The sequence below is a fragment of the Cheilinus undulatus genome, linkage group 1 (assembly GCF_018320785.1).
Source record: "Cheilinus undulatus linkage group 1, ASM1832078v1, whole genome shotgun sequence".
In the NCBI taxonomy this organism is placed as follows: Eukaryota; Metazoa; Chordata; class Actinopteri; order Labriformes; family Labridae; genus Cheilinus; species Cheilinus undulatus.
Window position 1 is genome coordinate 18,039,054 of NC_054865.1, and position 25,429 is coordinate 18,064,482.

The following is a 25,429-nucleotide window of genomic DNA, read 5'->3' on the forward strand; positions in this document are numbered from 1 at the left end:
CTGTGAAGTACCTTAAGAGAATATCTGAAAATCTTTAAATCTCATCTAGAGCTACTCACAGGCTGTTGGAAACCTGGGGAAACAGCATTTGCAAATGCTTGATTTTTTCGGTTCTGGGCAAAGAGAAAGCCAAAATAGACACTGTCATAGAAAGGCAACAGAGTAAGAGGCAGAAAACAAGACAATCACAGGATGCCATTTGATGATCCAACACTGACTGAAAATGCCACTCTGTGATTGTCCTGCTTCATTCAATCTAGCAAAATCTTCAAGCAGGCAGCCATTAAACATCTGAAGATGTTACCTGACTCTGGATTGTTTAGTACTGGCCCACCACTCCACTCCTAGTTTACATTTAAAACTAGTGTACAGTGATGGATGAGAGGATCAGATTCTTTAAAAGAGTAAGACTGGTTGGAAGTTCTATTGAACTGACAGCATGTGGATATCAACTTTACAGTAGTCTGCAGAATCAATATTAGATTCAACCAAAATTGACTGTTATTACATCATGGTCACGTCCTGTCAAGACCAGTGTGATGGAAGTCTAGTGGGAGGTTTTGGTTCAGCACCAGTCATGGTATTTATCGTGACCCAGCAACCACCTGAGTACTTATGATATCTTAATCAGGTTAAAGGGTGGAATAGTCGATCTGCTCCCCCTGAGAGTACAACCTTGGTAGGGTTGTAACCCATGTCTGGCCTGCAGCAGGGGAGTAAGTAAGCCTATACCACTGTGCAAATTTGACATATGTTGGAGGTAAGGCTGGGAAAACACTGTTCAGCTTAGAAGGAGCGTTTAGTCTTTTGTTTCTGGCCTCGCCATTAAAAACTTCAGTTCAAATAAACTTACACTGGGCCTTTTCAGTGAATTAGTATCCGAACGGGTTCTAGTGGTTGACGCCGTCTTTCCAAGGAAGAATTCTGGTCCCAGCACTGATCCTGTGTTTAACAGACTTGAATGCTGTATGACGCTGCCATTTTCCACTCCCTTTCTAGTTGTCTTTACGCTTTCTGACTACAGGGGAGAAGTGAGGCCGTTGTTCATGTGGGAGGGAGAACAGAGCTGCTTCACTGTGCAGATTATGCGGACAGAGGACCAGCAAGCTACAGAGCAGACTGCTCTCAGTGACAAGTCCAAATCATAAGTTTGTTCTTCTTAGTTTGGCCAAACCACACCGCAGACTGCAACAGGCAGTTTGGCCTGAACCACTGTGTAGGTGGTGGTAGGTATGCTGGACTATACTACCGTGCAGACTGTGTTTAGTGTGGTATCGAATCGAACTGCCTTAGCCTCAGTAGGCTTCATGTTGGTGTCATACATTGGGTTTTCAAACGACGCCTGGCCATTGGAGCTCTCATGGCCAACATAGCCGTTGAACTGGACCTTGGGGCGAGTCCTGAAAAACAAAATGAGAGGGAGAAACAGTGATGTAGCAGATATTTAATTTCTAAAAGAAAACTCTGCAGAAGTTGTTTCACATTTGAAATAAAAAACACAACACAAGCAACAGAGAGAGAGCCTGTGAAAGAAAAAGGGATAAGTACATCAGAAAGTAAGGGAAAATGTTGCCAGCAAGGTTAAATTGCAAATATGTGCTGATGTCTGAGTTTAAGCTTGTTTTGAGGTCGAGCATGAGCATGCAATGACAATAAAGGCATTTTCTTTAACTGAAAGGAGATTGCCTTGAAGTTTCCTTGTTATTTTTGCTGATGTCTTTGTTAAAAAAATACATATGTATTAGCTGCAGCAAACAAACTTAGACGACAAGGTTAGTCACTGCTGTCTTCACCTAACACTAGCTTAAGAATACTAAAATGTTTTCTATTCCCTATTTGACTCATTTTCACATTAGTTTGTAAAAGATCATGTTGAATGCAGCAAGAAATGACAAAGGAGTTTGTAGCTCTCTGCTATGGCAGCCCTAAGCGGACATATATCCATTTATGTTGATCACTCTGTTTCTCTGTGACGATGATCTAAGATTCTAACTAATCTATTTAACGATAGTCTGCTTTTCCAATATAATGCCTACATTAATTTTATTGTAATTATAAACCAAATATTGTATTTCATGATAAAGCAATTATTTTCTTTCAATCTAGAAAACAAAAAATGGCCAGTCACTGTTATAGGTCTTCTATGCTGCTATTGTCCTACTGAGTTGCATTACTGATAAAAAAGTATTCACCCCCTTGGATGTTTTAACCTTTAATTGATCTTATAAATCAATCATGATCAATTTAATTTGGTTGAAAAAACCCTCCCCTTTAATGTCAGAGTTAAAACAGATTCATGTAATGCCAATTAAATAAGTAATATACAATATAATTATTGTATGAAAATTAACTCCTCTAAAGGGACTGACCAAATTAAACAGAGGTCCAGCCAACTGGTGTTCTTGGTCTTACAATTAGTGAAACGGAGATCACCTGAGTTCAGTGAATGTGTCTCAAGTGATTGTAGTATAAAGACGCCTGTGTCTGGAAGGACCAGTCACTGATCAGTCAGTAACTCTAACCACAAACACACCGTCTCCTCTGTAAAGCACGGTGGTTGGCATCATCATGCTGTGGGGATGCTTCTTGGCGGCTGGCCCTCGAGGGCTTGTAAAGGTACAGGGTAAAATGAATGCAGCAAAATCTCATTCAGTCTGCAGGAGAACTATGGCTTGGAAGAAGATTTATTTTCCAGCAAGACAATGACCCGAAGCACACAGCAAAAGTTACACAGAAATGGTTTAAAGACATTAAGCTGGATGTTCTGGAGTGGACAGACAAGGCCTAGACCTCAATCCATTAGAGATTGTGTGGCTTGATTTGAAAAGGCCTGTTCACGCCTGATTCCTGTGCAACCTGACAGAGCTTGAGCAGTTGTGCAAAGAAAAATGGAGTAAAATTGCAGTGCAAGCCTGACTGAGACCTATCCACACAGACTCAGTGCTGTGATTACTGCCAAAGGTGCATCTAGTAAATACTGATTTGAAGGGGGTGAATATTTTTGCTGTCACTTACACATTTTAATTTGACATTACTTTGTATAAATCTGTTTTCACTTTGACATTCAAGAGTTTTTTGTAAAAAAAAAAAAAAATAGGCACTGTACATTTTAGTTTTGTACTTTTGCAACTCTGGGAATACCAGATAAAGTATTGAGAAAACAACAGGATATTAGTAGTCATCAAACAGAGGAACTAAAATGCATAGCAGCATGCTTAGGCCATCTTTACTACGTAGCATGTCTTCAGATATTAGGTTGTCTGGGAAACTGACTGACAGGTCTGTGCTACTTCCCCAGCAGAAAACAGAAAATTGTAAATCAGTGAATCAATGGCTGGTGAAAAAGTTGTGCATTTCACAGCTAAAGATCCAGATACTTCCCTCTGAAGTTGGAGAAGCAAATCAGAGCTAAAGGGCCTGGAAACGTTAGATTGCATTTGTCAGGTGGCCAAAACCTGACTCCCATGAGATGCTAATGTACTGCGTGTCTGATGGATCCTGTACAGCTTTGCCCCCAATCTTTATAATCCCCTTATGAAGCTTTACGTGAAAATATTTCAGTTGACTTCGAGATACCAGTTCTCATGGGAGACAACATATAAAGTTTGGCTTTTTTAAAATTTATTTTAATGCTTAAAACACTTCAAGTTCAAAAAGACTACACACAACATATGCATTTACCCTCTTTTGACCATCATGTTTGCTTTAGTCTCACTTAGTTCTTCAACCAATGTTTTAAGAAAGTTCACTTTTAATACCTTTCCCTGTCCTTCAAGCTGTCTTGTTAGACGTGCTGGTTAGCAATTTCCCCCCTTGAGATTAATAGACCCAAACTTAGTTCAAGTACTTTTCTGCTAAAAATCCACAAATTGCAGGGAAAATTATGTCAGGAAGCAAGAACACCAACCATAACAACTGCCTGCTTCAGTGGCTCTGCTGCCGAGAACCCATCTGCTGCTGTAATGTGAGTGTGCGTGTACGCTTGCAACCTGCCATCACCCTGCAAATGGTGCCCAATGGTTCAAGTTCAAAAGAATATATTATTGCTCAAATTGCCTCAATGAGTATTTTAAGAAATGTACTGCAGGGGTTCAAAAGGATTGTGAAATATAGCTGCTGCCTCCTAATTTGTCTGTTTGTCGCAGATTACACTTTTGGATAATCAGGTCCTATAATCCAGTTAGATATAATCACTTACTCCCAAACCCTGTGGAACTATTAGCAGGGAGGAGTGCTGCAGCTGAAACGCTGTTTGACTCTGACCTCATTAAGAGAGTGTGTAAGTGTGTGTGTATGAGAGAGCACTAGTAGAGAGACAACCCTGGGGAGCCACTAAGCCTACCCTACATGCTCAACCCATTACTTTACAAAACTGCACACACACACACACCAGCACACACCGTAGACCTCCCTGTGTGGCAGAGGTTCAAATCGCTGCACTAGTTTCTGGTTGTGGCTGAAGGTGCAATAAGTTAATTTTATTGGTGGAATTAAAAACAGCACACATAATTGCTTTGACAGTATTACAGGAACTATCCGAATGAATGGGCTGAAGCAGGATGAAACTGCATAGCGCACACTCACACCTCACTTCTTTTTAGTTTCTCATCAAGACTATTACCCTTATGCAGGGAAACTATTTCTGTTTTTAGTGGTTGTTCCTGGTGGTTAAGTCAGTGACAGAAGCCAGTATGAAAGTACAAAAAGTTACAAGCATCAGTAGCAAATTCAAAAGACAGCAAAGCAACAGCATATATAAAGATACACAGAACTTGTTTCCAAAACACAACAGTATAGAGGGTCAAAAACTGTTCTTGATGACATCATGCTGACAGAGAGATGACAATGAGGTAAAAGACAAAATAAAAAGCCCTCGATCTTCCTTTAAATGACTGCTGTATTACACAGTATGGCTGCACTGCTTTAACATAAGCTTTAAATGTTTTCCTTTCTAATTTCCACCCAGTTAGACATCGCTGATGTAAGGAAGCATCTTGTTTCATTCACCTCTAAATTCATTTTCATGCAAGTTCAAGTAAAACTGTCCAGGAAACACAACAGGTAAATCATCCAGCTCACTTCGCAGAATCATACTCTCACATTGAAGTTAATTGTGCAGCCGTACTAAACAGCAGGAGAAAAAATCTAAAAACCAAAAACAAGGAATGGCGAGTTCGACGGAGGATGTGGCGGCGGCTGGAAGTCTGGTTGCTGTTTGGAACCAGATGCATGACAGGTGCCAGTCTTACCTGCCGCCAGGCCCCCAGGTGTCTTTTGGTCTCTCATTGTCATCTGTGTCAGCAGACAATGTCCTGCATACAACCATCAGCTTTAATATACATCAACTAGCATTGCACACTGCAAGCAGGTGGTATAACAGAGTCTGGTGTAATGTTATGACACCTTTCTAAACCAGCACACTACATGTACTCAAAACATCCCTGCAGACAGCAGTACCCTTATAGGATTTACTGTGAGAACTAACTAGAACGAATAAAAGCACATTACTATCAGGCTAACAAAGCATGCAGTGTGTTTCTAAACAACAGGTCAGGCCATTGTATGTTTCACTGCAGATATAATATGGTAGCCTATATAGCTACAGATGGCTACAGAGAAATATGTAAAAGTGACTTTTATTTGATGAATTCATAAAGCTTAAAATTTTGAAGTAAATGAGTCAGATTACTTCTTAGATAAGGACTATCACAAAAGTTTTAACAGGAACAATTATTGATAACATTTTACCCCCAATTTTTCTGTTATCTGGCATCTTTGAGAACTTTTTAAACTTTCTATGAACAATATTTAGTATCCAAGGTCAATCAGATTAATCTTTCATGCTACAGTTGGACTTTCACAGTAAAAACTGTTTTTTTAGTATTTCTATAAGTTTGCCTGTCCTTTCTAAAATCTCTGTATGTGTCAAAAAGCCACCTTCTCAACTGGGTTTGGTTCAGAAGAATAACCAATTGATTGAAAATTCAAAGAAAAAAATACAAAAAAATACACAGCCAAAAAATAGAAGCATAACTTCTCTGCCTGTGCCTGGTCAATTAAACTATTTTTCATTTTATATGCTAAAGAATTGAATTAGTTCAATACTAAAGCAGATTAAAAGAGATCAACTACTGCTGATTTGATCTTCATGGAAGACTTCTTCCCAACAAACCAGGGATTAAACAAAGTTGAGGTTATGATTTCACTATTCTGCTCTACATTTACAGACTAGAAGTAACAGATGTAAGCTGGTATTTGTCTAACAAAAACTGTATGTATTTTATGTGGTAGATTTCAAATGTGAAACAGTTGTGATGTGGTGTACCACAAGGAAGCTGCTTTTGACCACAGCTTTTCTGTATATTGACCAATGGCCATCATCTTGTTTTAAATCAAGCTTGGGTGGATATGTACGCAGATGACACAACTCTTTATCTACCAGCAGGATCAGTTAAGGATTTGTCAAGTGCTTTTGATAAGGAACTACAAGCTGTCACTAACTGGGTATGGAATAATAAGCTTGTTCTCAATTTGTCCAAAACAAAGAGTATTTTGTTTGGATCAAATTTTAAATTAAAAGACAACCAACATTCAAATCTATTAAAGATGTGCCCATTAAACAAGTTGAATTAGTCAGACTCCTTGGTGTGATGTTGGACAGCAGGCTGAAGTGGTCAGAGCAGATTGAGAAAAGTGTCAGAGTTCAAACATTTGATCTCACTCACTTGGACTACTTTCCAGCTGTGTGGTCAAGCACATCTAACACAGACCTAGAGAAATTACAACTAGTCCAGAATAGAGCTGCAAGGCTGGCACTAAACTTTGATAGAAGAGCTAACAAAAAAAAAAAAAAAAAAAAGGCACATAACATAGGCTGGTTATTGGTGAAAGTGAGGAATATCATTTCTCTGCTTTCCTTTTACAGAAATAGTTGTCTAAAGTGTCTTATTTAATCAACTGCTGTTTAGTCATAATAGTCATGATTTTAAAACAAGGCATGCTTTCAGTGGGGATTTTACACTCACGAATACCAACTCAGGACAGTGTACTGTATGAAAATATGGAATAGTCTTCCATCAGACATCAGAAGGTTAACTAGTAGACCTGTTTTTAAAAAGAGGTTAAAACAACATTGAATGTCTCAGACTCTCCAAATAGATTGTATATATTTTATTACATATTTTAGAGTCTTTTAGTTGTCTTTTTGTGTACTTCTCTGTCATGTGTTAAAGGAAACATAACATTCAGACTTTATTTTGCCTACATTTAATAAAAGCCAACGAGAGATTACCTTTTAATTTTCCGGTAGGTTTATTATCTTATCTTATTGGTGTCTAATGTAACTGTAATTGTATTGCCATCATAACTGTTTTAATAATGATTTTAACATCGTCTATGTTTCCCCTGTTTAGATTGAATGAATATGTTTTTTTTTAGTGTTTGCCTATGTGGACCCCAGGAAGAGTAGTCACTACTTCAGTAGTGACTAATAGGGATCTAAATAAATAAAATAAAAAAGAAACACACTTGTTATTAAAGAAGTGTTTCAAGGAAATATAGTGACTAAATTACTGAAATAAATATTTAAAAAAATCAGAAAAAAAAGGAGGGAAAGTTAAACTTTTTCTTTAAATTCTTAAAAAAAGGCAAAGTTTTATATGCATAAGTCAGTATTTCAGGATGATAATTTATTTGTTTATTTATCCAGTGAACCTATACACTGCCTTTACCTTTTGACCACCTCTAAATTTAATGATCTGCTCATACTTTATGTTTGACCAAGGGCATCAAAGATAGAAACTGCAGGCAGAGCCAAAAGGCAAACAGCTGCTTGGTATTCTACTCCTGCTCTGTGTTTTTCTCTGATGGATTTAAGTCGTGGGTATAGCTTACCTGTGTTTGTAGAGGTAGAAGGCAAATCCCGACAGGATGAGGGCAAAGAATGGGACCAAGATGGCTGCTGCCACAGAGCTGCTGTTTGTGTAGGGGTTGGATGGGTCGATTGCCATGGTTACAGGGCCTGGGGAGACAGACAGAGATAAACCCAGGGATGCATGAAAACATAGGTTACCATCTTTAATTTTCCGGCACGTTTTTTGGATGCATCATGCATTATTTGGCTGTGTACTTGCCCTTTGCTTTCAATGTTAACTCAAATTCTGTTTATCATACCTTACACCAAGAAGTTAAATCAATGCCATTCCTTTTAGTTCACTTAAATTACTGTTTGTTTTGGCTGTAAACTGAGGTCATGTGAGAGGGTGACGCACCTTTTTGTGTCAGATGAAACTTGCCAAAGTCTTTACTGTGAATGTGGCCCTGGTAGACGAAAGTCTTCTGGTCTGATTCTGCTGTAACCTGAAGAAAAGCATTCACATTTAATATACAGTACTTGCACAGACTGCAGGGAATACCTTAAATATATTCTCCCTATTAAATGTTTGAGGTAAAAAGTTCTAGTTTGACACAGAGGATTGTATACGGCTCCGTCAACCAAAACCACAGCAGGAACGCTCTAGTAATGCCTTCTTATTTCACCATAAAACTGTGCAGCATTATAATCAAAATGTCAAAAGCATGATGTAGGAGACAGGTGTGGTTTAGGGAGATAATATTTTAAGAACAGACAGGCGAATATGTAATTACCCTCATATATAGTTGACTGCAAAGGGATGACAACATCAAGCTAAAAGTAGTCAGCTTAATGTTGTCATCCTTAGGGATTACAGTAAAACTAAGTCTTTTATACAGTCTTCCACTTCTTTGCCAGCAAATTTCACTTTTTTGTATAAAGTACTGAGGTTTTTTCATGATCAAACCAACCACACAGTTGATGTTTAACTATTTGAAATACAACAGACATTGAAAACACAAAATACAGTATGTGTTTAAAGATTTTCAACATGATGTCTACGTTAAGGGTAATTTTTCCTTTCCTCTCCACATGCTGCTTTTTCCAGTCTCTACTTCCCTCTCTCTACCTCTTCTCTCTCCCTCATGAGGAAATTGTAAGTTGAAGCAGCAATGTTTTACCCATGCATCGACCACCTAAACTTTCATCTTCTAACTGTAAAAAGATTGCTTCTCAGGATTCACAACCTGGCCATTATGGGTCTGGCTCTCCTCCTCCCTCACTCTTTCTGTCATCCTCCACATGATGAATGGGCTGTCTACGCGTCTCCTTCCCTCCCTCTTACATCCTGCCTCCTTCCATTTCTGCTTGCTATCTTTTACAATCTCCCCACTCAATTCCTCCATCCTGCCCCCAGTCCTAACACTACATTTAAATCCTTTTTCCAGTAGTGGGAATGATCTTTAAAAGTCCCTTTTCAAAAAGGAAATCAGAATAAGTTAAAGAATCTACATTGAACAGGGGACCCAAAGAGTTAACTTTTTCCTTCGTTCCTATGCTCCTGGCGACACTTTTCAAGAATTGATAGCTTGCAGGAAATGTGTCCGTCCCTTTTCATCTTGTGGTCTCTGAGGCAAATCTTCACTCATCCTTTAAGTCCATCTTAGTTCTTCACCTCTTCTACAAATTCACATGGCAGATAACCTGCATTTTCCATGACTCTTTGTGCTGACCTTTAGTGTCATTATCAAAACATTGACTGGTGGCAATCTTAAGCTGTTAAAACACATTCACGCCTGAAATTTCAACAAAACTTCAGGACAGCCTCCGCCTTAAATCCAACTTAACTGCTTATTCACACATGTCCCTCACAGCAGGATGGAAGGTGGTGGTCTAAGGAAGGAAGAGGATATAATAAAAAGCGTTTCTAAAATCCAAGCTGGTGGAAAAAGTAACAGATTCCACTCTGTGACGACAGTTTTTATGTAATTTATATCTAGTGCTATGGGATCTGAACAGTGCTGATAAAAAGTATTCACCCCTTTGGATGTTTAATTAATTTTATTTATTGATTTTATAAATCAATCATGGTCAATATAATTGAAAAAAAAACTTTTTAATGTCAAAGTGAAAACATTTTTCTACAAGATAATGTCAGTTAAGTAAAAGAAATGCCTGCACAAATATTCACCCCCTTCAAGTCAGTATTTACAGATGCTGCAATCACAGCATTGAGTCTGTGTTGACATCTGGACACTACAGTTTACTTCATTCTTCTTTGCAAAACTGCTCAAGCTCTGTCAGGTTGCACTGGGATCAGCCATGAACAGTCCTTTTCAAGTTCAGCCACAAATTCTCGATAGTATTGAGGTCTGGGCTTTGACTCAGCTATCATTCAGGTCATTGTCTTGCTGGAAAATAAATTTTCTCCCAAGCTGGAGTTCTCTTGCAGAATGAATGAGATAGTCCCCCGGGATTTTCCTATATGTTGCAGCGTTCATTTTACGCGCCACCTTTACAAGTCTTCCAGAGCCAGCAGCTGAGAAGCATCCCCACAGCATGATGCTGCTACCATGTGCTTTAGAGTGGGGATGGTGTGTTTGTGGTGATGTGCAGTCAGTGTTTGGTATAAAACATGGCATCTTGTCTGATGGCAAATAAGCACCTTTTTTTGGGCTCATCCAACCAAAGAACTTTCTTCCACTTGACCATGGAGTCTCCCACATGCCTTTTGGTGAACTCTAGTCGAGATTCAATCTGAGCTTTCTTAAACAGTGGCTTTCTCTTTGCCACTCTCCCATAAAGCTTTGACTGGTGAAGACCCCTGGCAACAGCTGTTGAAGCAGAGTCTATCCCATCTGAGCAGCTGAAGCTTGTAACTCCTTCAGAGCAGTCCTATGTGTCTTGGTGGACTTTCTCACTAGTCTCCTTCTTGCACAGTCACTCAGTTTGGAAGATGGCCTGGTCTAGGCAGATTTACACATCATATTCCTTCCATTTTTTTGATAATGGATTTCACTGAACTCTTGGGGATGTTCAACACCTTGGGTTTTTTTGTTCCAAGGTTATTGTACTTTTCAATAACCTTGTCTCTGAGTTGCTTGGAGTGTTCTTTTATCTCCATTGTGTAATGGTTGCCAGGAATACTGATTAACCTGTGACTGGACCTTCCAGGGACAGGTGTTTTTGTACTACAATCACTGAAGACTTGCTGCAATCAGGTGATCCCCATTTCACTACTTGTGAGCCTACTAGCACCAATGGCTGGACTTCTGTTGAATTAGGTCAGTCACTTTAAAGGGGATGAATATTCACAAAGTCACTCATTCTACATTGCATTTATTTATTTGACATTACTTTGCAGAAATCTCTCTCTCTCTCTCTCTCTCTCTCTCTAATTATATGTATATATATATGTATATATATATACATATATATATATATATATATATATACATATATATATATATATATATATGTGTATATATATATATACACTGCCTGGCCCAAAAAAAAAAAGTCACCACCAAAAAAAGGTCACACACACACTCTAATATTTCGTTGGACCGCCTTTAGCTTTGATTACAGCATGCATTTGCTGTGGCATTGTTTCGATAAGCTTCTGCAATGTCAAAAGCTTTATTTCCATTTATATATATATATAGTGCTTAACAAATTTGTTAGACCACCACCCAAAGTAAGGTTTATGACACAGCTGCCCTAAATTAACAGCATTGGTAAAAACTGGTAAAACCAAAATCATTTTTGATGTTTCCGCCATGGTTAATACACCAATATGTAGAAGCTCTTTAACCCAAATGATATTTCTAATGCTAAAATACAATTATTATTGTTATCCATGTATTTTAAAATGTACTGATTTACAAAAAAGAGCACATTAATATTTCTTGATTAATATGTCAAATTATAGTTATTTACTTGCATTCCTGAACAGAAAAATTAGTTTTAGTGGTTATGCTTGCTTATTTTCTGACTTCTCAGAGAAGCGTAGTTAGCCGGCTCAAATTAGGGAGAAAAAGTGCTTAACAAATTTATTAGACCACCTGTCATATTTGTCTTAAAGACCATCCAGCATCATGAAGTGCTTTAATGTGGACTCTTTCATTTTGAGTGAGCTCTCCACATTTTACCAATTTGAACAGGAATGAGGGATTTCAAACTGAATTCACACAAATTTATAATAATTATATTTTAGCATTAAAAATATCATATTGGTTAAAGAGCTTCTACATCTTGGCGTATTAACCATTGCAGCGACATCAAAAATGATTTTGGTAATTACCAATGATGTTAATTTAGGGCAGCTGTGTCATAAACCTTACTTTTGTTAGGGTTAGGGTGGTCTAATAAATTTGAACCACTGAAACCTCCAGACTCTCATCTGGAGGTTTGAGTGGTTCATGGTGGATCTTCATGCTCATGTAGTGTTTTGACCTGTTGTCATGTCTCTTTACATAGCAGAGGTGTAACTGCTTTAGTAGATTTCACCCTGACAACATCTTGACATGCTGACTGAGAGATTTGCTTGCTCTGGGCATATTTTAGTTGTGTTTTTACAATGACCTCTGCAACAGGAGTTAATCTCTTCTCATGTATAAAATGAGGTACCATAAACCACTGTTATGTGAGAAACTAACTGGCACTTGATCTTCATTAGACAAGATCTTCTACTTCCCCCCCAAAAGCACAGATCTTTACTGCTGAAGTCTTGTGTTTAGAAATGAAATAGAGAAACTACATCCCTTTTTGATGGTATACCCCAAAACTTCTCTGAAATCAGATATTCAATGTCTGTAGAAACCAATTTCACACCACCCAATTTTAGATCACCTACATTGGCACCCTGTCACTTTTACAACCAATTTTAAGATTTTGCTCATTACTTTTAAAGTATGTTTGCTATATACGCAAGAATGCAGAATTATTAACCATCAGGTTCTCGGGTGAGGGCCACCTAACTGTTCCAAAGTTGAGGCTTAAAACCAAAGGTGACCGGTGTTTTCCCTCAGGGTTCCTCAACTTTGGAATAACGTAGCGGAGGCAGAAACATTCACATCTTTTAAATCATTTCTTAAAATTAATGTCATAGACTTGCTTTTACGTAATGTCTTCTTCTTATTTAACTTTTGTCGTCTAACAATTTTGTTTTGCAGTTTTATATTATTTAGCAGATTTTTTACTTGATTTTATTATTTGTTAAACTCAATTTTTGAACTGCCCTTAGCTATTTTTAATTGATATCGCTATCCTCTCTTTAATGCTTGTATCTCGTTTATTGCTTTTTTCTTCCCTCTACCTTTGCTATTTTTACTATTTTCATTTTATACTGTTTTAACCTATCTTGTTTTTTTTATTTTTTTCCCTTTATTCCTATTTGACTGTTTACTTGCACTTTAATCACCTTTTATTGTTTTTACCTCTCTTTTTGCTTTTATTCCCCTTTTTTTCTAACATCTTCTTAAGTTCTGGTCCTCTTGGTCTCAACCTGTGTAGCTAGGTTCCTATCATTTTATGGTACCTATGATGTCTGCATTTCTGATGATGTCTATGATGTTTTGGTTTTATAGTATCTTATGTCTGTGCTCTAATAATGCCCTGTGATGTCTCTGTTTGCATGGGGACTCATGAAATTTGGAGTTTTAATGTCTTATGTTGTTGGGGTATTATCTTGATCCGGTTTTTGCTTTGGTTCTTCAACTGTTTGGGTTCTGCAGATGTTGTTGGGCAGCATTTGTTCCATTGTATTTGTCTTTTGTTGGGTTTTGTAGCTTTGTTCCTCCATTTGCTTCTGCACGTTACAGCCCTCTGTAAAACCTTGTTTTTTTAAGATGCTATACAAATCAAGTTATTATTGTTTTGTTTTTTCTATTATTATCATTATCAATAAAACAAACTCTCCATGTTCCAGTCATATGAATCCTCAAAAACTGACCATAAACATCTGTGCTTGCATGAGACAATATGTCTATCTTTCCTCTCAAGATTTGCCATCATGTATGTGGCGAGATCACTTTTTCATTCTTCCCCCTCTTGGCACAGATCCCTGTGAATGTGGTCCTTCCACGCTGAGCAGTGACTACACATATACCATAACACTTTTTGTCCAGTGAGCAGTACCGGATTAACAAATCTCAATGATGGGGAGCTAGAGGTAACACAATCACACCTTTGGCTGGTGGATCACTTAGGCAGGTGATGTGAGACCACTGCCATGCTGACACATTTCCTGTGGTACTTCAGTCCAATGAGCAGGGAGCAGCAAACTCCACTGGACCAACAACTGCTAAAATAATGCTATGTGTTACTTGCTGGTCCTTCAAACTGATACAAAATCTGAAGATATCAGATTCAATGTGCCAAAGGAATCCTGAGGCTCTCTCAAAAAGTTGATTCTTTGAAGACAAGGTCAACAGGCTTTACTTTCATGGCACACTATACTTTTCTAGCAATGATTGTGGCTCTACACAAACTTGTGCAGTTGAAAGCAAACTAAAGCAACAACTTTCTGAGCTTTGCTTGTTAACATAGAAGTTCCACACAATGACCTGTGTGCTGGCTGAAACAAGCTCTTGTTCTGTGTGTTTGTACTTGAAGGATCTATGCGGTGATGCAGCACCAAATAGAAAAATCTATTTAGAGATTTCGCCTGGCGTTGCACCAAGGACTCTGCCTTTCTATCAGAGAAAAAGTCAACAGGCTCAGTCAACAGGCTTTCCACACATTGAACTGATGAAACTTCTTCCAGTTCTGAACATCAGTGCAAAAAAGTGCGGTATGATATTATTGAGGATTTCAAATAGATTTTTAATTAGATGGTGCAATAGATGGATAAAATCTACCGTTTTAACTCATTCTTCAGTTTACCAGTGCCTTTTCCTGCACTGTTTGCAATGACATCATATCTGCATTTTAGGTGTGGTTCCTTGCAGTAATCCCTCTTCAGCCTTTTCTCAAGATGACGCTAGGCAATGACTGCATGAGGTTATTTCTTTATTTCTTTAAATGGAGCTTATGCATCAGTTTGATTCACTTTACACATACATGGTAGTAATGCCATCTTTCCCCTTATTAGCTGCTAAATGGCCCCAAGTTATAATCAGCTTAGGATTCTCTTTGGCCTTGCTTTTCCAAGTCTTGCCTTGATTAGTAAAGTGAAGAGGCCTTTTCTCCTCATTGTGAGGGCATTTTCTTTATGGGATTCCTGAGCGACATAAGCAGCAAAGTTTGCCATTTTTGCTGACCTGACAGGACTCCATTGTTTGGTGCATCTCTGCTGTCTACAGTTAATTTTTTTGAATGAATCACAGTCATAAACTTTCATCACAATAACTCTCTTGCTGATGACTTACAAAGCCTTACTGATAATCGCCCAAAAAGCTCCTCATGAGCATGAGCTGTACACACTGTAAGAGCTCTAGTCCTCATCAGCCTGGTACTAAACACACCAATTTGCCATCTGTCCTTTTCTATTCCCTCCCTCCTTTTCATGGTTTTGAAATAAGCTCATTCAGGAGCCATTTTTACTCCAAGCTAAACAACACATTTCTTTACTGCAGCTACACATTCATAGTTAGTGCATAAGACTTAAACTCCTCAACATGGTAGTGCAAAGACAGCAAATGCAGAAAGGAGAATGTCGCTGAAGCCATTTCTTAAAAATAATCCTGCAGCACGTTTGGATAAATTCACACTTGCAAAAAAAATATGTTTTTCTTTCATTATTCTTTCATTATTAACAACATTTTTCATATTTTCAGGAAGAGCCATGTAAAATAGGCAAGAATCACCCCAGATCAGTTGTCCCCAACCTTTTTTGCTCCATGGATCAGCTTCATGAAAGACAACATTTCTGTGGACCAGCCATCAGTGGGGGGTAAATATACCGGGATAAAATGATCGCCATAAAAAACAGAGTGCTGAAAAAATACAACTCATCAAAATGCTGAAACAGTAGGCACGTAAGAAACACCTGTCACAATGAACCTGTTTTTTTAAGTAGGACTCTTTCCTACTGCAGCTTTCCTTTTCTTGGCAGTCAGAGCCGTTCCTCATTACAAAGAAACTCTCCTACAATGTTTTACATTCACATTTTAGTTAGTGTGTGGGCTTAATTTTTGGGTATTGTGACTGATACAGGCATCTTGACACTTGTCAAGAGGTCAAAAGGCACAGACGGATGACATAGAAGAGGATAATTTAAAAAAAGAAAAAACATCTTTTAGACTCTGATAGTCAATAAGATGGAAAAAAAACATTCATTTTTTTCTGTCTGTGCAGCCCAGTACCAAAAAACCCATAGACCAGTACTGACCCATAGACCAGTACTGGTCCATGGCTGGTGGTGGGGACCTTTGCCCCAGAAAAGAGGTGGTAGCAATATAATGACATGAAGGAGATAAATATTCACTTATTTTGGTTTGAGGATGCACATAGTGGGTTACTGACTGTCTTTATTGAGTACGACCCCATGATATTTTGCATTTGCAAGTTAAGAAGACTCTAAACATTGTGGGTAGACTACGAGAGGTCTTGCATTGCAACAAATGCATAGATATGCACTAAAATGAATGGAAGCAGCCTTGAGAAATGTTGATAATTTCATGGAATAACTTATTTCCTGCACCTTTGTCATGGAAAACAAAGCTTTTTGCTAAACCACATCCTTCTTCTATTTGAAAAGATGTTAATTAGAGCTCTTTGTATTTCAAAATCTGTTTTGCATAATGTGGCTGTGGATTTGTCTGGAATTTCAATACCGCACTCTCGTGAGACCTCTGCTAGTGGTGGGTGGGGGCTGAGTAATGCGGTGAGGACACTGGAACATTAGTTTTACATTAGGGTTGGATATTAATTAAACTTAACCGTTTATCGGCTTTAATGGCTCATTTATATGCTGTTTTTACAAATGTGTTTTCAAAAATATTCACATTATTACAGCAGTAATGTTGATTCACCAAGAGACCCTTGGAAAACATTTGTTTCTTTTAAAATGCCTAATTTAGGAAAAAAGAGGAAGTGCAACTTACATATCCATCCATAGCCCAATTGTCATTTTTAAATTTGCTGAGGTAATGCTCCGTGGGCCCCTTCACCTGGTACACCTTCAACAGCAGCTGATTTTCCTCTGACTTATAGGTACCTGGATGAATAAGAGCGAAAACTGTTGAGCTGGTACAAAGAATGGGTTTATCTCCTATACCTGATTTAAAATGTTATCTTTCTCATGTTGACATTTGGTGGGAAAAAGAGAAATACACTGAGGCAAAGTTACAACAGGAGATTGAAACACAAAGAGACAGACAGGTTTATAGGCATTACATAGACAGGTTGAGTGACAAACAGAGAAAAGTAGACACCTTGACATTTCAAATTATCATATTCTACTTCTTTTACGAAGCACCTGACATATTACTGGGGAAAAGTGACATTTACCCTTCAGCTACTTGTCTCTACTTGGTTAACTATGGTGCCAGCATGGTTGTTCAATTTGACAAGTCCATCTATGAGAAATATCACAGATTTAAAATGAAAACATTTTATACAGCCATGTCTCGCACCTGCAGAAAATCTGTCATGACCCTGGGACGAAGCTAAACCCTTGATTGTGAAATGTCATTGTGAAATGTCAAAACATTCACGGGTGTCAGTGGGAGAGTCAGACAGTTTTTCTCAGTTGGCCAAACACTTCTATGAAGGCAGAATTATGTCTCTGTGCTACATGCAATGTACTCTGTTCATCAATTTCCTTTTTGTCTGTTCTTATGATCTTTTATATGAGCTCATATGCTTTTAATGCTTTGTCCTTACACATGTTCATGATTATGGCTATGTAACTGTGCTAATACGCTCTGAAAGGTTCAAGGGCTTTTATGCATTTTCATTTTGATTTTTCTTGTACCTGTGCACAAGGGAAAAAAGACAGAAATTAGCGTCCAAGGACAAATCCACCTCAGTTGCATTTCTGACATGAGTGCTCATGTCAATTATCTGCTTTCACATGAATAAAAAAAGACATCCTGTTCTGCTGTGCTCTTGTTATAATATTTTTCCTGTAGACTGTTGCTGTGATTCTGAAATATTGTGCAAATAATCCTAGGAACAATATTTGATGGGCAGGTAAATCTCTCCATCGGTTCCCCAGGATGCTATATTATTGAAGATATTTATAACCACTTTCCATTCCTAGCACACTCTACAGTTCTTTATGTGTGTTTTTTCCCTCACATGCAGCATGTGAATACCCACAACTTCCTTACTTAAAGAGAATGGATCTTAGACACCATTTCGATTTCCTCACACACCAGTGTTACCTCTGTAATAAGTGAGAAAATGCGGAATCTTCAATAATCCCATTTGTGTTTACACCTCAGAACTGCTTTTGTTCATGTTATTGAAACTGCATTGAACGTCTGCAAATGTTCAGCCCTGTATTTTAATGAACTTTGTACCATTAATTATTTTTGTTGGCAAGTGACCATGGTATAAGCGGGTTAATGCCCTTCGAGGTGTTCAATTCTCAGGGATTAATACACTTTGTGGAGGCAACAGGTACAGGCCATTAATCCCTGATCATTGGACACCTCATCGGGCATTAACCCTTACTCATACCTCACTGAAAACAAAGCTCCTTCTAAATAATAAACATCAAACTGGTACTATGCAAAATTAACTCTTTCCTTTCCATTCTCTTTAAACATTTGATAAGTTCAGTGTCTGAATCAGAAACGTGATGATACAAATAGCTTTGTGCATTCTGTCATCAAGTCCTGCACTGTAAACCCTGATAGCTATCCAGACTCACATGTATTAAGTTAACTTTACTTGATAATCAAGTAAATGTACGTATTACTTAAGTAATGGTTAATTGCAGGATGAAGGAAACCATTTAACTGTTGTTTCAAGTAAAGTCAACTTAAAGTAAAGAGTGACATCAAAGGGCTGGGCTGCCAATTTGCATAACACCACTGTCCAGTAGGTGGTGGTAACCAGGTTAAAGCAACACTCAAACAAGCAGAAAAAGAAGAAGACATTTAACAGGCTGAGCCATCTGAGTATGCGCTTGAGCCAAGTCTGCCCACACTGTAAACATAATAAGAACAACACAAAATTTAATTTATTTTGTCTTTTGTGCAACTCTATTTATGCTTTTGAAATGATAAGGTAGGGCCTAGGTATTTTAAGGCCTAGAATTGTGTATTTGCTCTGATTGTAAGAAGCCTGCTGCTTTGTAATATTGAACAAATCCTAAACAGTTGCATTTATCTTTGCACACATGTAGGCAGAGCCTGACAGACTTGTTTTTCCTACAAGGCTGTCCTTGATAAAATAGTAGAGAGGATAAACCATGCATGTGATTACATTAACTTGCACTTGAGAAACCACACAACTCTACTGCACTATAAGACCAAACAGTTATGTGTGATTCTGCTTACTGTCAAAGCATGTTGTAAACCTCTGTTTTTAAAGGTGCTATACAAAAAAGTTATCATTATTATTACAGTTAAAGGTTGTTAAAAATGAGTTGCGTTAACTTAAAAATCCAAAATAGCTATTTCAACTATATTTTTACTGAGATGAGCACATTTTTTGTTTTAAGTAAACAGTAATCAATCATGCAATTTTTTTTTTCATTAAACTCAAATTATTTGACAATCATCCTTTAATCTGTAGTTTCCCAGAATATCTTTGGGGATGAGACACTTTTGCACCTTGAGTAAAGTTACTAATTTGGTCGAGGAAGTCCCGCCACTGATCATGATGAAAGAGGACTTCCTGATTCAGTGTGCACTTTTAAGTTATTGTTACTTGTCATCATTTTTACATCTTCTTTGAATCATCCAGTGTTAATTACAAAGTATCTAAAATAACTTAAACTCCAATGCAAGTGCACACCACTAAAAAAGCTTCTGTAAATGCAACACACAATATCTAGTTTACTTTTTAGAGGTCAAGAAGTTATCGTTACTTTTTTGTTTTGTAAGGCAATCAGTTTTTCAAGGCAATTTTTTTTTTTTTTTTTTTTTTTTTTTACCTGAGAGTCTGATTGACACTCCGCTGGTCTCTAGTAATGTGACATTAACTCTGCTGCTGGTAGCATTGAACCCAGTCACTGTAAAGGTGGTTGCTTGTCTCTTCCCTAGATATTCGTAAAAGCCGCTCCACTCAGAGTTTGGAGAGAATACATCCACTGGAACTGTAAAAAACACAGAAACATATACAAGTAGAAATATAAAACCTCTCCCACAGTATTACAGTCAACAAATGAAATCAACAGCTGCAAATGCTGCCATTAATAGTACCAGTGCTGGCTCTCAAACATTGCTGGATGCTTTTATGATACAAAAATGGTCAGCATCAGGGTTGGGCCCTTGGGCTCACTTATAAACGGACTAATCACATTTATGTCTTGTTCCCTCATATACACACTGTGTCTGTGGGCTTGTCTCTGCCTGTCTGAATCCCTTACATACAAATATGACTTATTCAAAACTCAGAGGCTTCAGTAGTCTTGGAAAAATTGCACAACCCTGGTCTCCTTTGCTAGACTTTTCTAAATGCACATATTGATGATAAACTCTGACTTCAAACTTACAAGGTATTACATAGTGTTGCACATGAATGTTTACTCTGTTTGCTAGGTCTGAGACTCCTTGTCTAGACAGAAGACCTTAGCAGTCAACAGTCATTATAACCTCCTCCAAAAACAGGGAAATGGGAAATACAATCCAGTTTATTAAAAACACAGTGAGGAAGAGCTTTCAACCTGAATACATTCAACTGGAATTAAAGGCATCTGCACTTTAATCCCATTAAAGATTCACAAATTAAGCAATAACATACATGTGATTGTCTAGAATCTGTGTTATCATACCTCTAATCTTGTTCTTCTGGACATCAGACTCTCCTCTTTCCTTGGGATTGACTTTTACTCCAACTGAAACACACAAAACAGCAGAGGGGTTGCTCACATGATGAAGCTATATTTAGAAGTAATAAAGCTGGAAGTAGATGAGTGATGATTTGGAGAATGAACTAAATTATGTTTTCATAAAGATCTATAGAAAGAGAAAAGGATTTAAGAGAAATGAAAATACCAAGCAGTAAACAACTTGCATTGTTTCCTGTCAGGTCATAAACCTTCTGTTTTGTTGTCATACATTTCAGTATTCACAGCCATCTGCTCTTTGTTTTGAGTCTAAACATGGCCATGATTATATAACAAGAAGGAAAAAGAAAACATCATAACAACATTCATGGTATGCCACAGGCTGATTCAAGAGAGCAGAGCAATATCTGGATGATAATTTGTTTTTTATCTTGTGCAAGCTCTGACATCCAGTTTAGATTACAGACCCAACAGTGGTCCATTTTTTTTATAAGCTCTGCATTTCTATGATATGATCTGTTTTGACCATTTTCATGTTTGTGCTCAGTAATGCCCAACTGGTGGCAGAAAGTTAGCTTACGGCCACTTCCCAATAGACAGTATCTATCAATTATTTAAATTGTTTGTCAGCAGTAGACAAGTTGCCTTACAGTGGCAAGCTAACTCTTAACAATGGGCTGAGGCTTCCTGTCCCACACTCAATGTTGGGTTAAGCTGGCCACACGCTACACTGCTTTAAGCCCGACTTTGGCCAGATTATTTCCCCGATGATCAGGGAAGATGTGTCACAAGTCAAGGCTCGTCGTGAGTCATTATTTTTCCAAATAATCCTCAGGTGTATCATGTCAAAAAGATAATGTCACAGCCCCCCTAACCTAGAATTGTGAATACAAAGCATGTCTCATCTTTACCATTTTTAGTGTAAACTGTCTCTGACAGAATACCAGGTAGTGTCACCAACTGTATAGTAGATACTTTTACAGTTCACAAACATAAACACAGCAACACCTTGATCTCAGCTAGGACGCACACATCTACTTTTCCTCATGTTTTTGATTTTTGCTTCAACTCTAATAAACGCCAGAACAATCAGCTAAGGATCTCCACTCTCCTCCATGTTTATTTTTCCTATAAAGTCAAATTTGATTATGCAAGACCCTTAGAGATCCTGTGTGTGTGCACTCTTCACTATAAGATCATTAATACAGACAGCAGGTGTGTGGTCTTACGGTCTGGCCGAGTCGTCTAGTGTGTGCATTTGGAGCATTAATGGGTCAATGATCCAGCTAAACTGCCAAAATTATAGTGGGCAGATATCTTTGTATAACTTCTGGAGAAACCCATAGTCCAGTGATCATCAACTGGCAGCCCAGGGGCTACAACAGACCCCCCAAAGCTTCCCATTCACACCAGAAAGTCTAATACGTCTAATACGAAACGTATGGTTTTTAGGGAATATTTTGTGTTTATATCCCTATAGTCATTCATCCACCATAAAAAAATTATAAATATTGAAACAGTTTCAGCAGGACTGACTTAAATTTAACCCATTTTTACAGAAATCCATTTGTAGTAGTAAATTTGATGATAAACACATTCTCATTCAAGCTGTAATTAAATCCGCAGTTTTCTGTGTCAACAGGCTCTTGAAGAGTGCAATTTTCCTTGCCTGAGATTTAAAAGAAAATATTTATGTCCTGCAGGTGTTTCTCACCAATCTGAACACAGCGTAGCAGTGTCAAACCCAGTGAATGACAACATAGAAAACCCAGAAATACGGAGCCAAATTATCTCAGTCGCTCCCTTATGGCTGGCTGCAATATAGGTGGTAGGGTTTGATCTCATTGACCCCTGCCATAGTCTATGTCAGAGAAAAAAAACAAAAAACATGCAATTTAATTCATTGTAGTTGTGTTTTTTGCATGTGTATTAAGAAGCAATGTGCTACCGTTGATCACAGTATTTTAATTGAACATCTTAGAGACTGTGCTGGCTTTATTCTTATCTTTTAGAGCGAACCTTTGTGGTCACCATAGGTAACCACTCCTCCTCTACCTCTACCTTACCTGTGATGTACCGCAAGGTTTGGTTTTAGGTCAGATTTTATTCTCTATTTATATGCTGCCCCTTGGCCAAATAATCCAGAATCATAGGGTCTCCTTTCACTGCTACGCAGACGACACACAGATATACCTGCCCCTGAGACCTGAGGACCCTAGAAGCCTAGCTGCTGTTGCAGGCTGTTTAAATGATATCACCTGCTGGATGGCTCAGAACTTTCTTCAACTCAATAACTCAAAATCAGAAATATTACTTTTTAACATTCAAAACTCCACCCAGCACATACAGTCCAATCTCAGTTCCCTCTCAGAAAATGTCAGACCAACACCCAGAAATCTAGGAGTAATATTTGATTCAGATCTCACCTTCACCACCCATATCAGTAAAGTTGTCCAGTCATGTTTTTCCCACATTAGATCTATCGCCAAAATAAAATCAATACTCAGCCAGTAAGACCTTGAAAAAGTCATCCATGCCTTCATCTTCTTCAGACTCGATTACTGTAGCTCTCTTCTCTCCGGAATCACTCAAAAATCCCTCTCTCGCCTACAGTTAGTTCAGAACACAGCAGCTAGGCTTCTAAATGGTTTTAACAGACGGCATCACATTACCCCTGTTTTAGCATCCCTACACTGGCTCCCTGTAAGTTTTAGAATTAATTTAAAAATGTTTCTAATTACTTTTAAAGCACTGAAGGGCCTGGCTCAAAGCTATTTAATAGAACTTTTAACCCCCTACGAGCCAGGCAGCAGCCTTAGATCCTCGGGCGGGAGCCTCCTGGTCGTGCCAAGGTCGAGTCTCAAAACTAAAGGTGACAGGGCCATCTCTGTCAGGGCACCTCGACTTAGGGACGACCTGCCCGAGGAGATAAGGCATGCTGAATCAGTGACATCTTTTAAATCACTCTTAAAACTCATTTTTATAGACTTGCTTTTCTGGGAAGTCATCTAATGTCTTTTACTGTTTTCCGTCTTTTTATTATGTTTCTCTCTAGTTCTTCTACTTTACTGTCAAATCTAACCTTGAAACCTCTACATCTGCTCTTCGTGACTTTGTATTTTATGCTTATTGATTCTTATGCAGTATCTCCACCTCTCTTAGTTGCTTTTAAGAGCCCCCCCTGCTTTTATTGTGCCCCCCTCTTCTTGCTGCTATTTCGGTTTTATCAGACTATTATCATTATCATGATTATGATAAATATCTTTTACTGTCTAGAATTTTAATTTCGTATGCTGACTTATTAATCTCTACACATTTTAATTGTTTTATTCTCCTTCTTATGATTTTGATTTATATTCCTTTCCATCTCTGCCTAATATTTTAAATGCTTTTACATTTCTGGTCCTTAGGTCTCTTTTATGTAGTCGGTTCCCGTGTTGCCTGGATTGGTCTAGGTTATTCTGGGTTTTTATTTTTATTCTTGGTCTTCATTTTTATGACAGAATCTTTCATATCTGGGTTTTATGATGTTTTTCTAAACTGACACCATTTTTGTCTTTACGATGTTTTGCTAGTTTTATGATGTTGGAGTTACATTGCTGGCTGTTTTTATTGGTTCTTCTGTTGTTGGAGTTTTGTCTTTCTTGTGATGTTTTGCTGTTTGTGTTTTGCTTTGTAACTGTGATTCTGCTTGTTGTCAAAGCACTTTGTAAACCTCTGTTTTAAAAGTTGCTATACAAATAAAGTTTATTATTATTATTATTATTATTATTATTATTATTATTATTATTACCTTGCAAGCAAGGGCATAGAAGTCAAACTACATACTGATGGAGAACTGCATTTGTACAGATGGATGGGTATGAACTTTCTAGTAATTATTTAATTAATAGAAAATGCACTCATGTAATTTAAGTTCAGCTCCTGCTTTAAAAAAACAGTTTTTGAAGCCATTTTATCGCACTTTTTGTTCTGATATTCTATGACATTATGACATCTTTGCTTCTACCAGGGATCTGACTTGCTTCTCCCTGTTTCTCTCCACTTGTCTCCACTGTTTTTTGCCACCACAATGTGACATTGACTCTAAATTGGTCTATACCTTTACAAAGTGGGGGTTTGCCAGACCATCTCCCATCACTTTTGCAGGTTCTGTGCTCTGATCCCCCAGCTAGATAGAATCCATCTTGACAGGTGTAGATCAGTGTATATCCCAGGGTAGGTAGGTCCATAGACCGGACATCTACGTTACTGGGGGTCTCTGGCTGTCTGCATGAATGGGCTGAATGAGGAGGAAGACAAAAATAAAGACTTAACACTCATAAGCAGTTCCTGCTACTTAATATAACACCAAAATAAGACATGGGTAAAACCTCAATAGCAATTTTTTAAGCTAATTCCAAACTCTTAAACTATTTGGACACACATAACACCAGCACAAAAGCCATGGCAAGAAGACAAAATGTCTTTTGTGTAGATCAGATGCTAAGAGGGTGATGCAAATAAACAAAATAGGACAATAAACAACAAGAAAGTAACAAGATTGCAAGTTTCTGTGCAAATGGCTATGACATGGAGTATGGACATTTTGTAGAGATACAGTATGTGATTTAAATATTCGTTGTCACAAAATACAAGTTTGCACTCTCACATTCTGAACAAATGGCAAA

General features: G+C 37.9%; 1 protein-coding gene across 1 annotated transcript in view; it reads right to left on the reverse strand.

The window, feature by feature from the left end:
* Positions 1 to 441: 441 nt before the first annotated feature.
* LOC121512451 (CUB and sushi domain-containing protein 1-like) overlaps positions 442 to 25,429 on the reverse strand; it is an 821,118-nt gene continuing 796,130 nt past the window's right edge. Inside the window, exons 68-74 of the mRNA XM_041791732.1 lie at positions 24,862 to 25,041; positions 20,745 to 20,807; positions 19,905 to 20,066; positions 16,900 to 17,012; positions 8,271 to 8,358; positions 7,894 to 8,020; positions 442 to 1,400 (exon numbers count right to left, since the gene is read on the reverse strand). Coding sequence (XP_041647666.1) covers positions 1,241 to 1,400; positions 7,894 to 8,020; positions 8,271 to 8,358; positions 16,900 to 17,012; positions 19,905 to 20,066; positions 20,745 to 20,807; positions 24,862 to 25,041 — 893 coding nt within the window. The 3' untranslated portion in view covers positions 442 to 1,240. The remainder of the gene's footprint in view (positions 1,401 to 7,893; positions 8,021 to 8,270; positions 8,359 to 16,899; positions 17,013 to 19,904; positions 20,067 to 20,744; positions 20,808 to 24,861; positions 25,042 to 25,429) is intronic.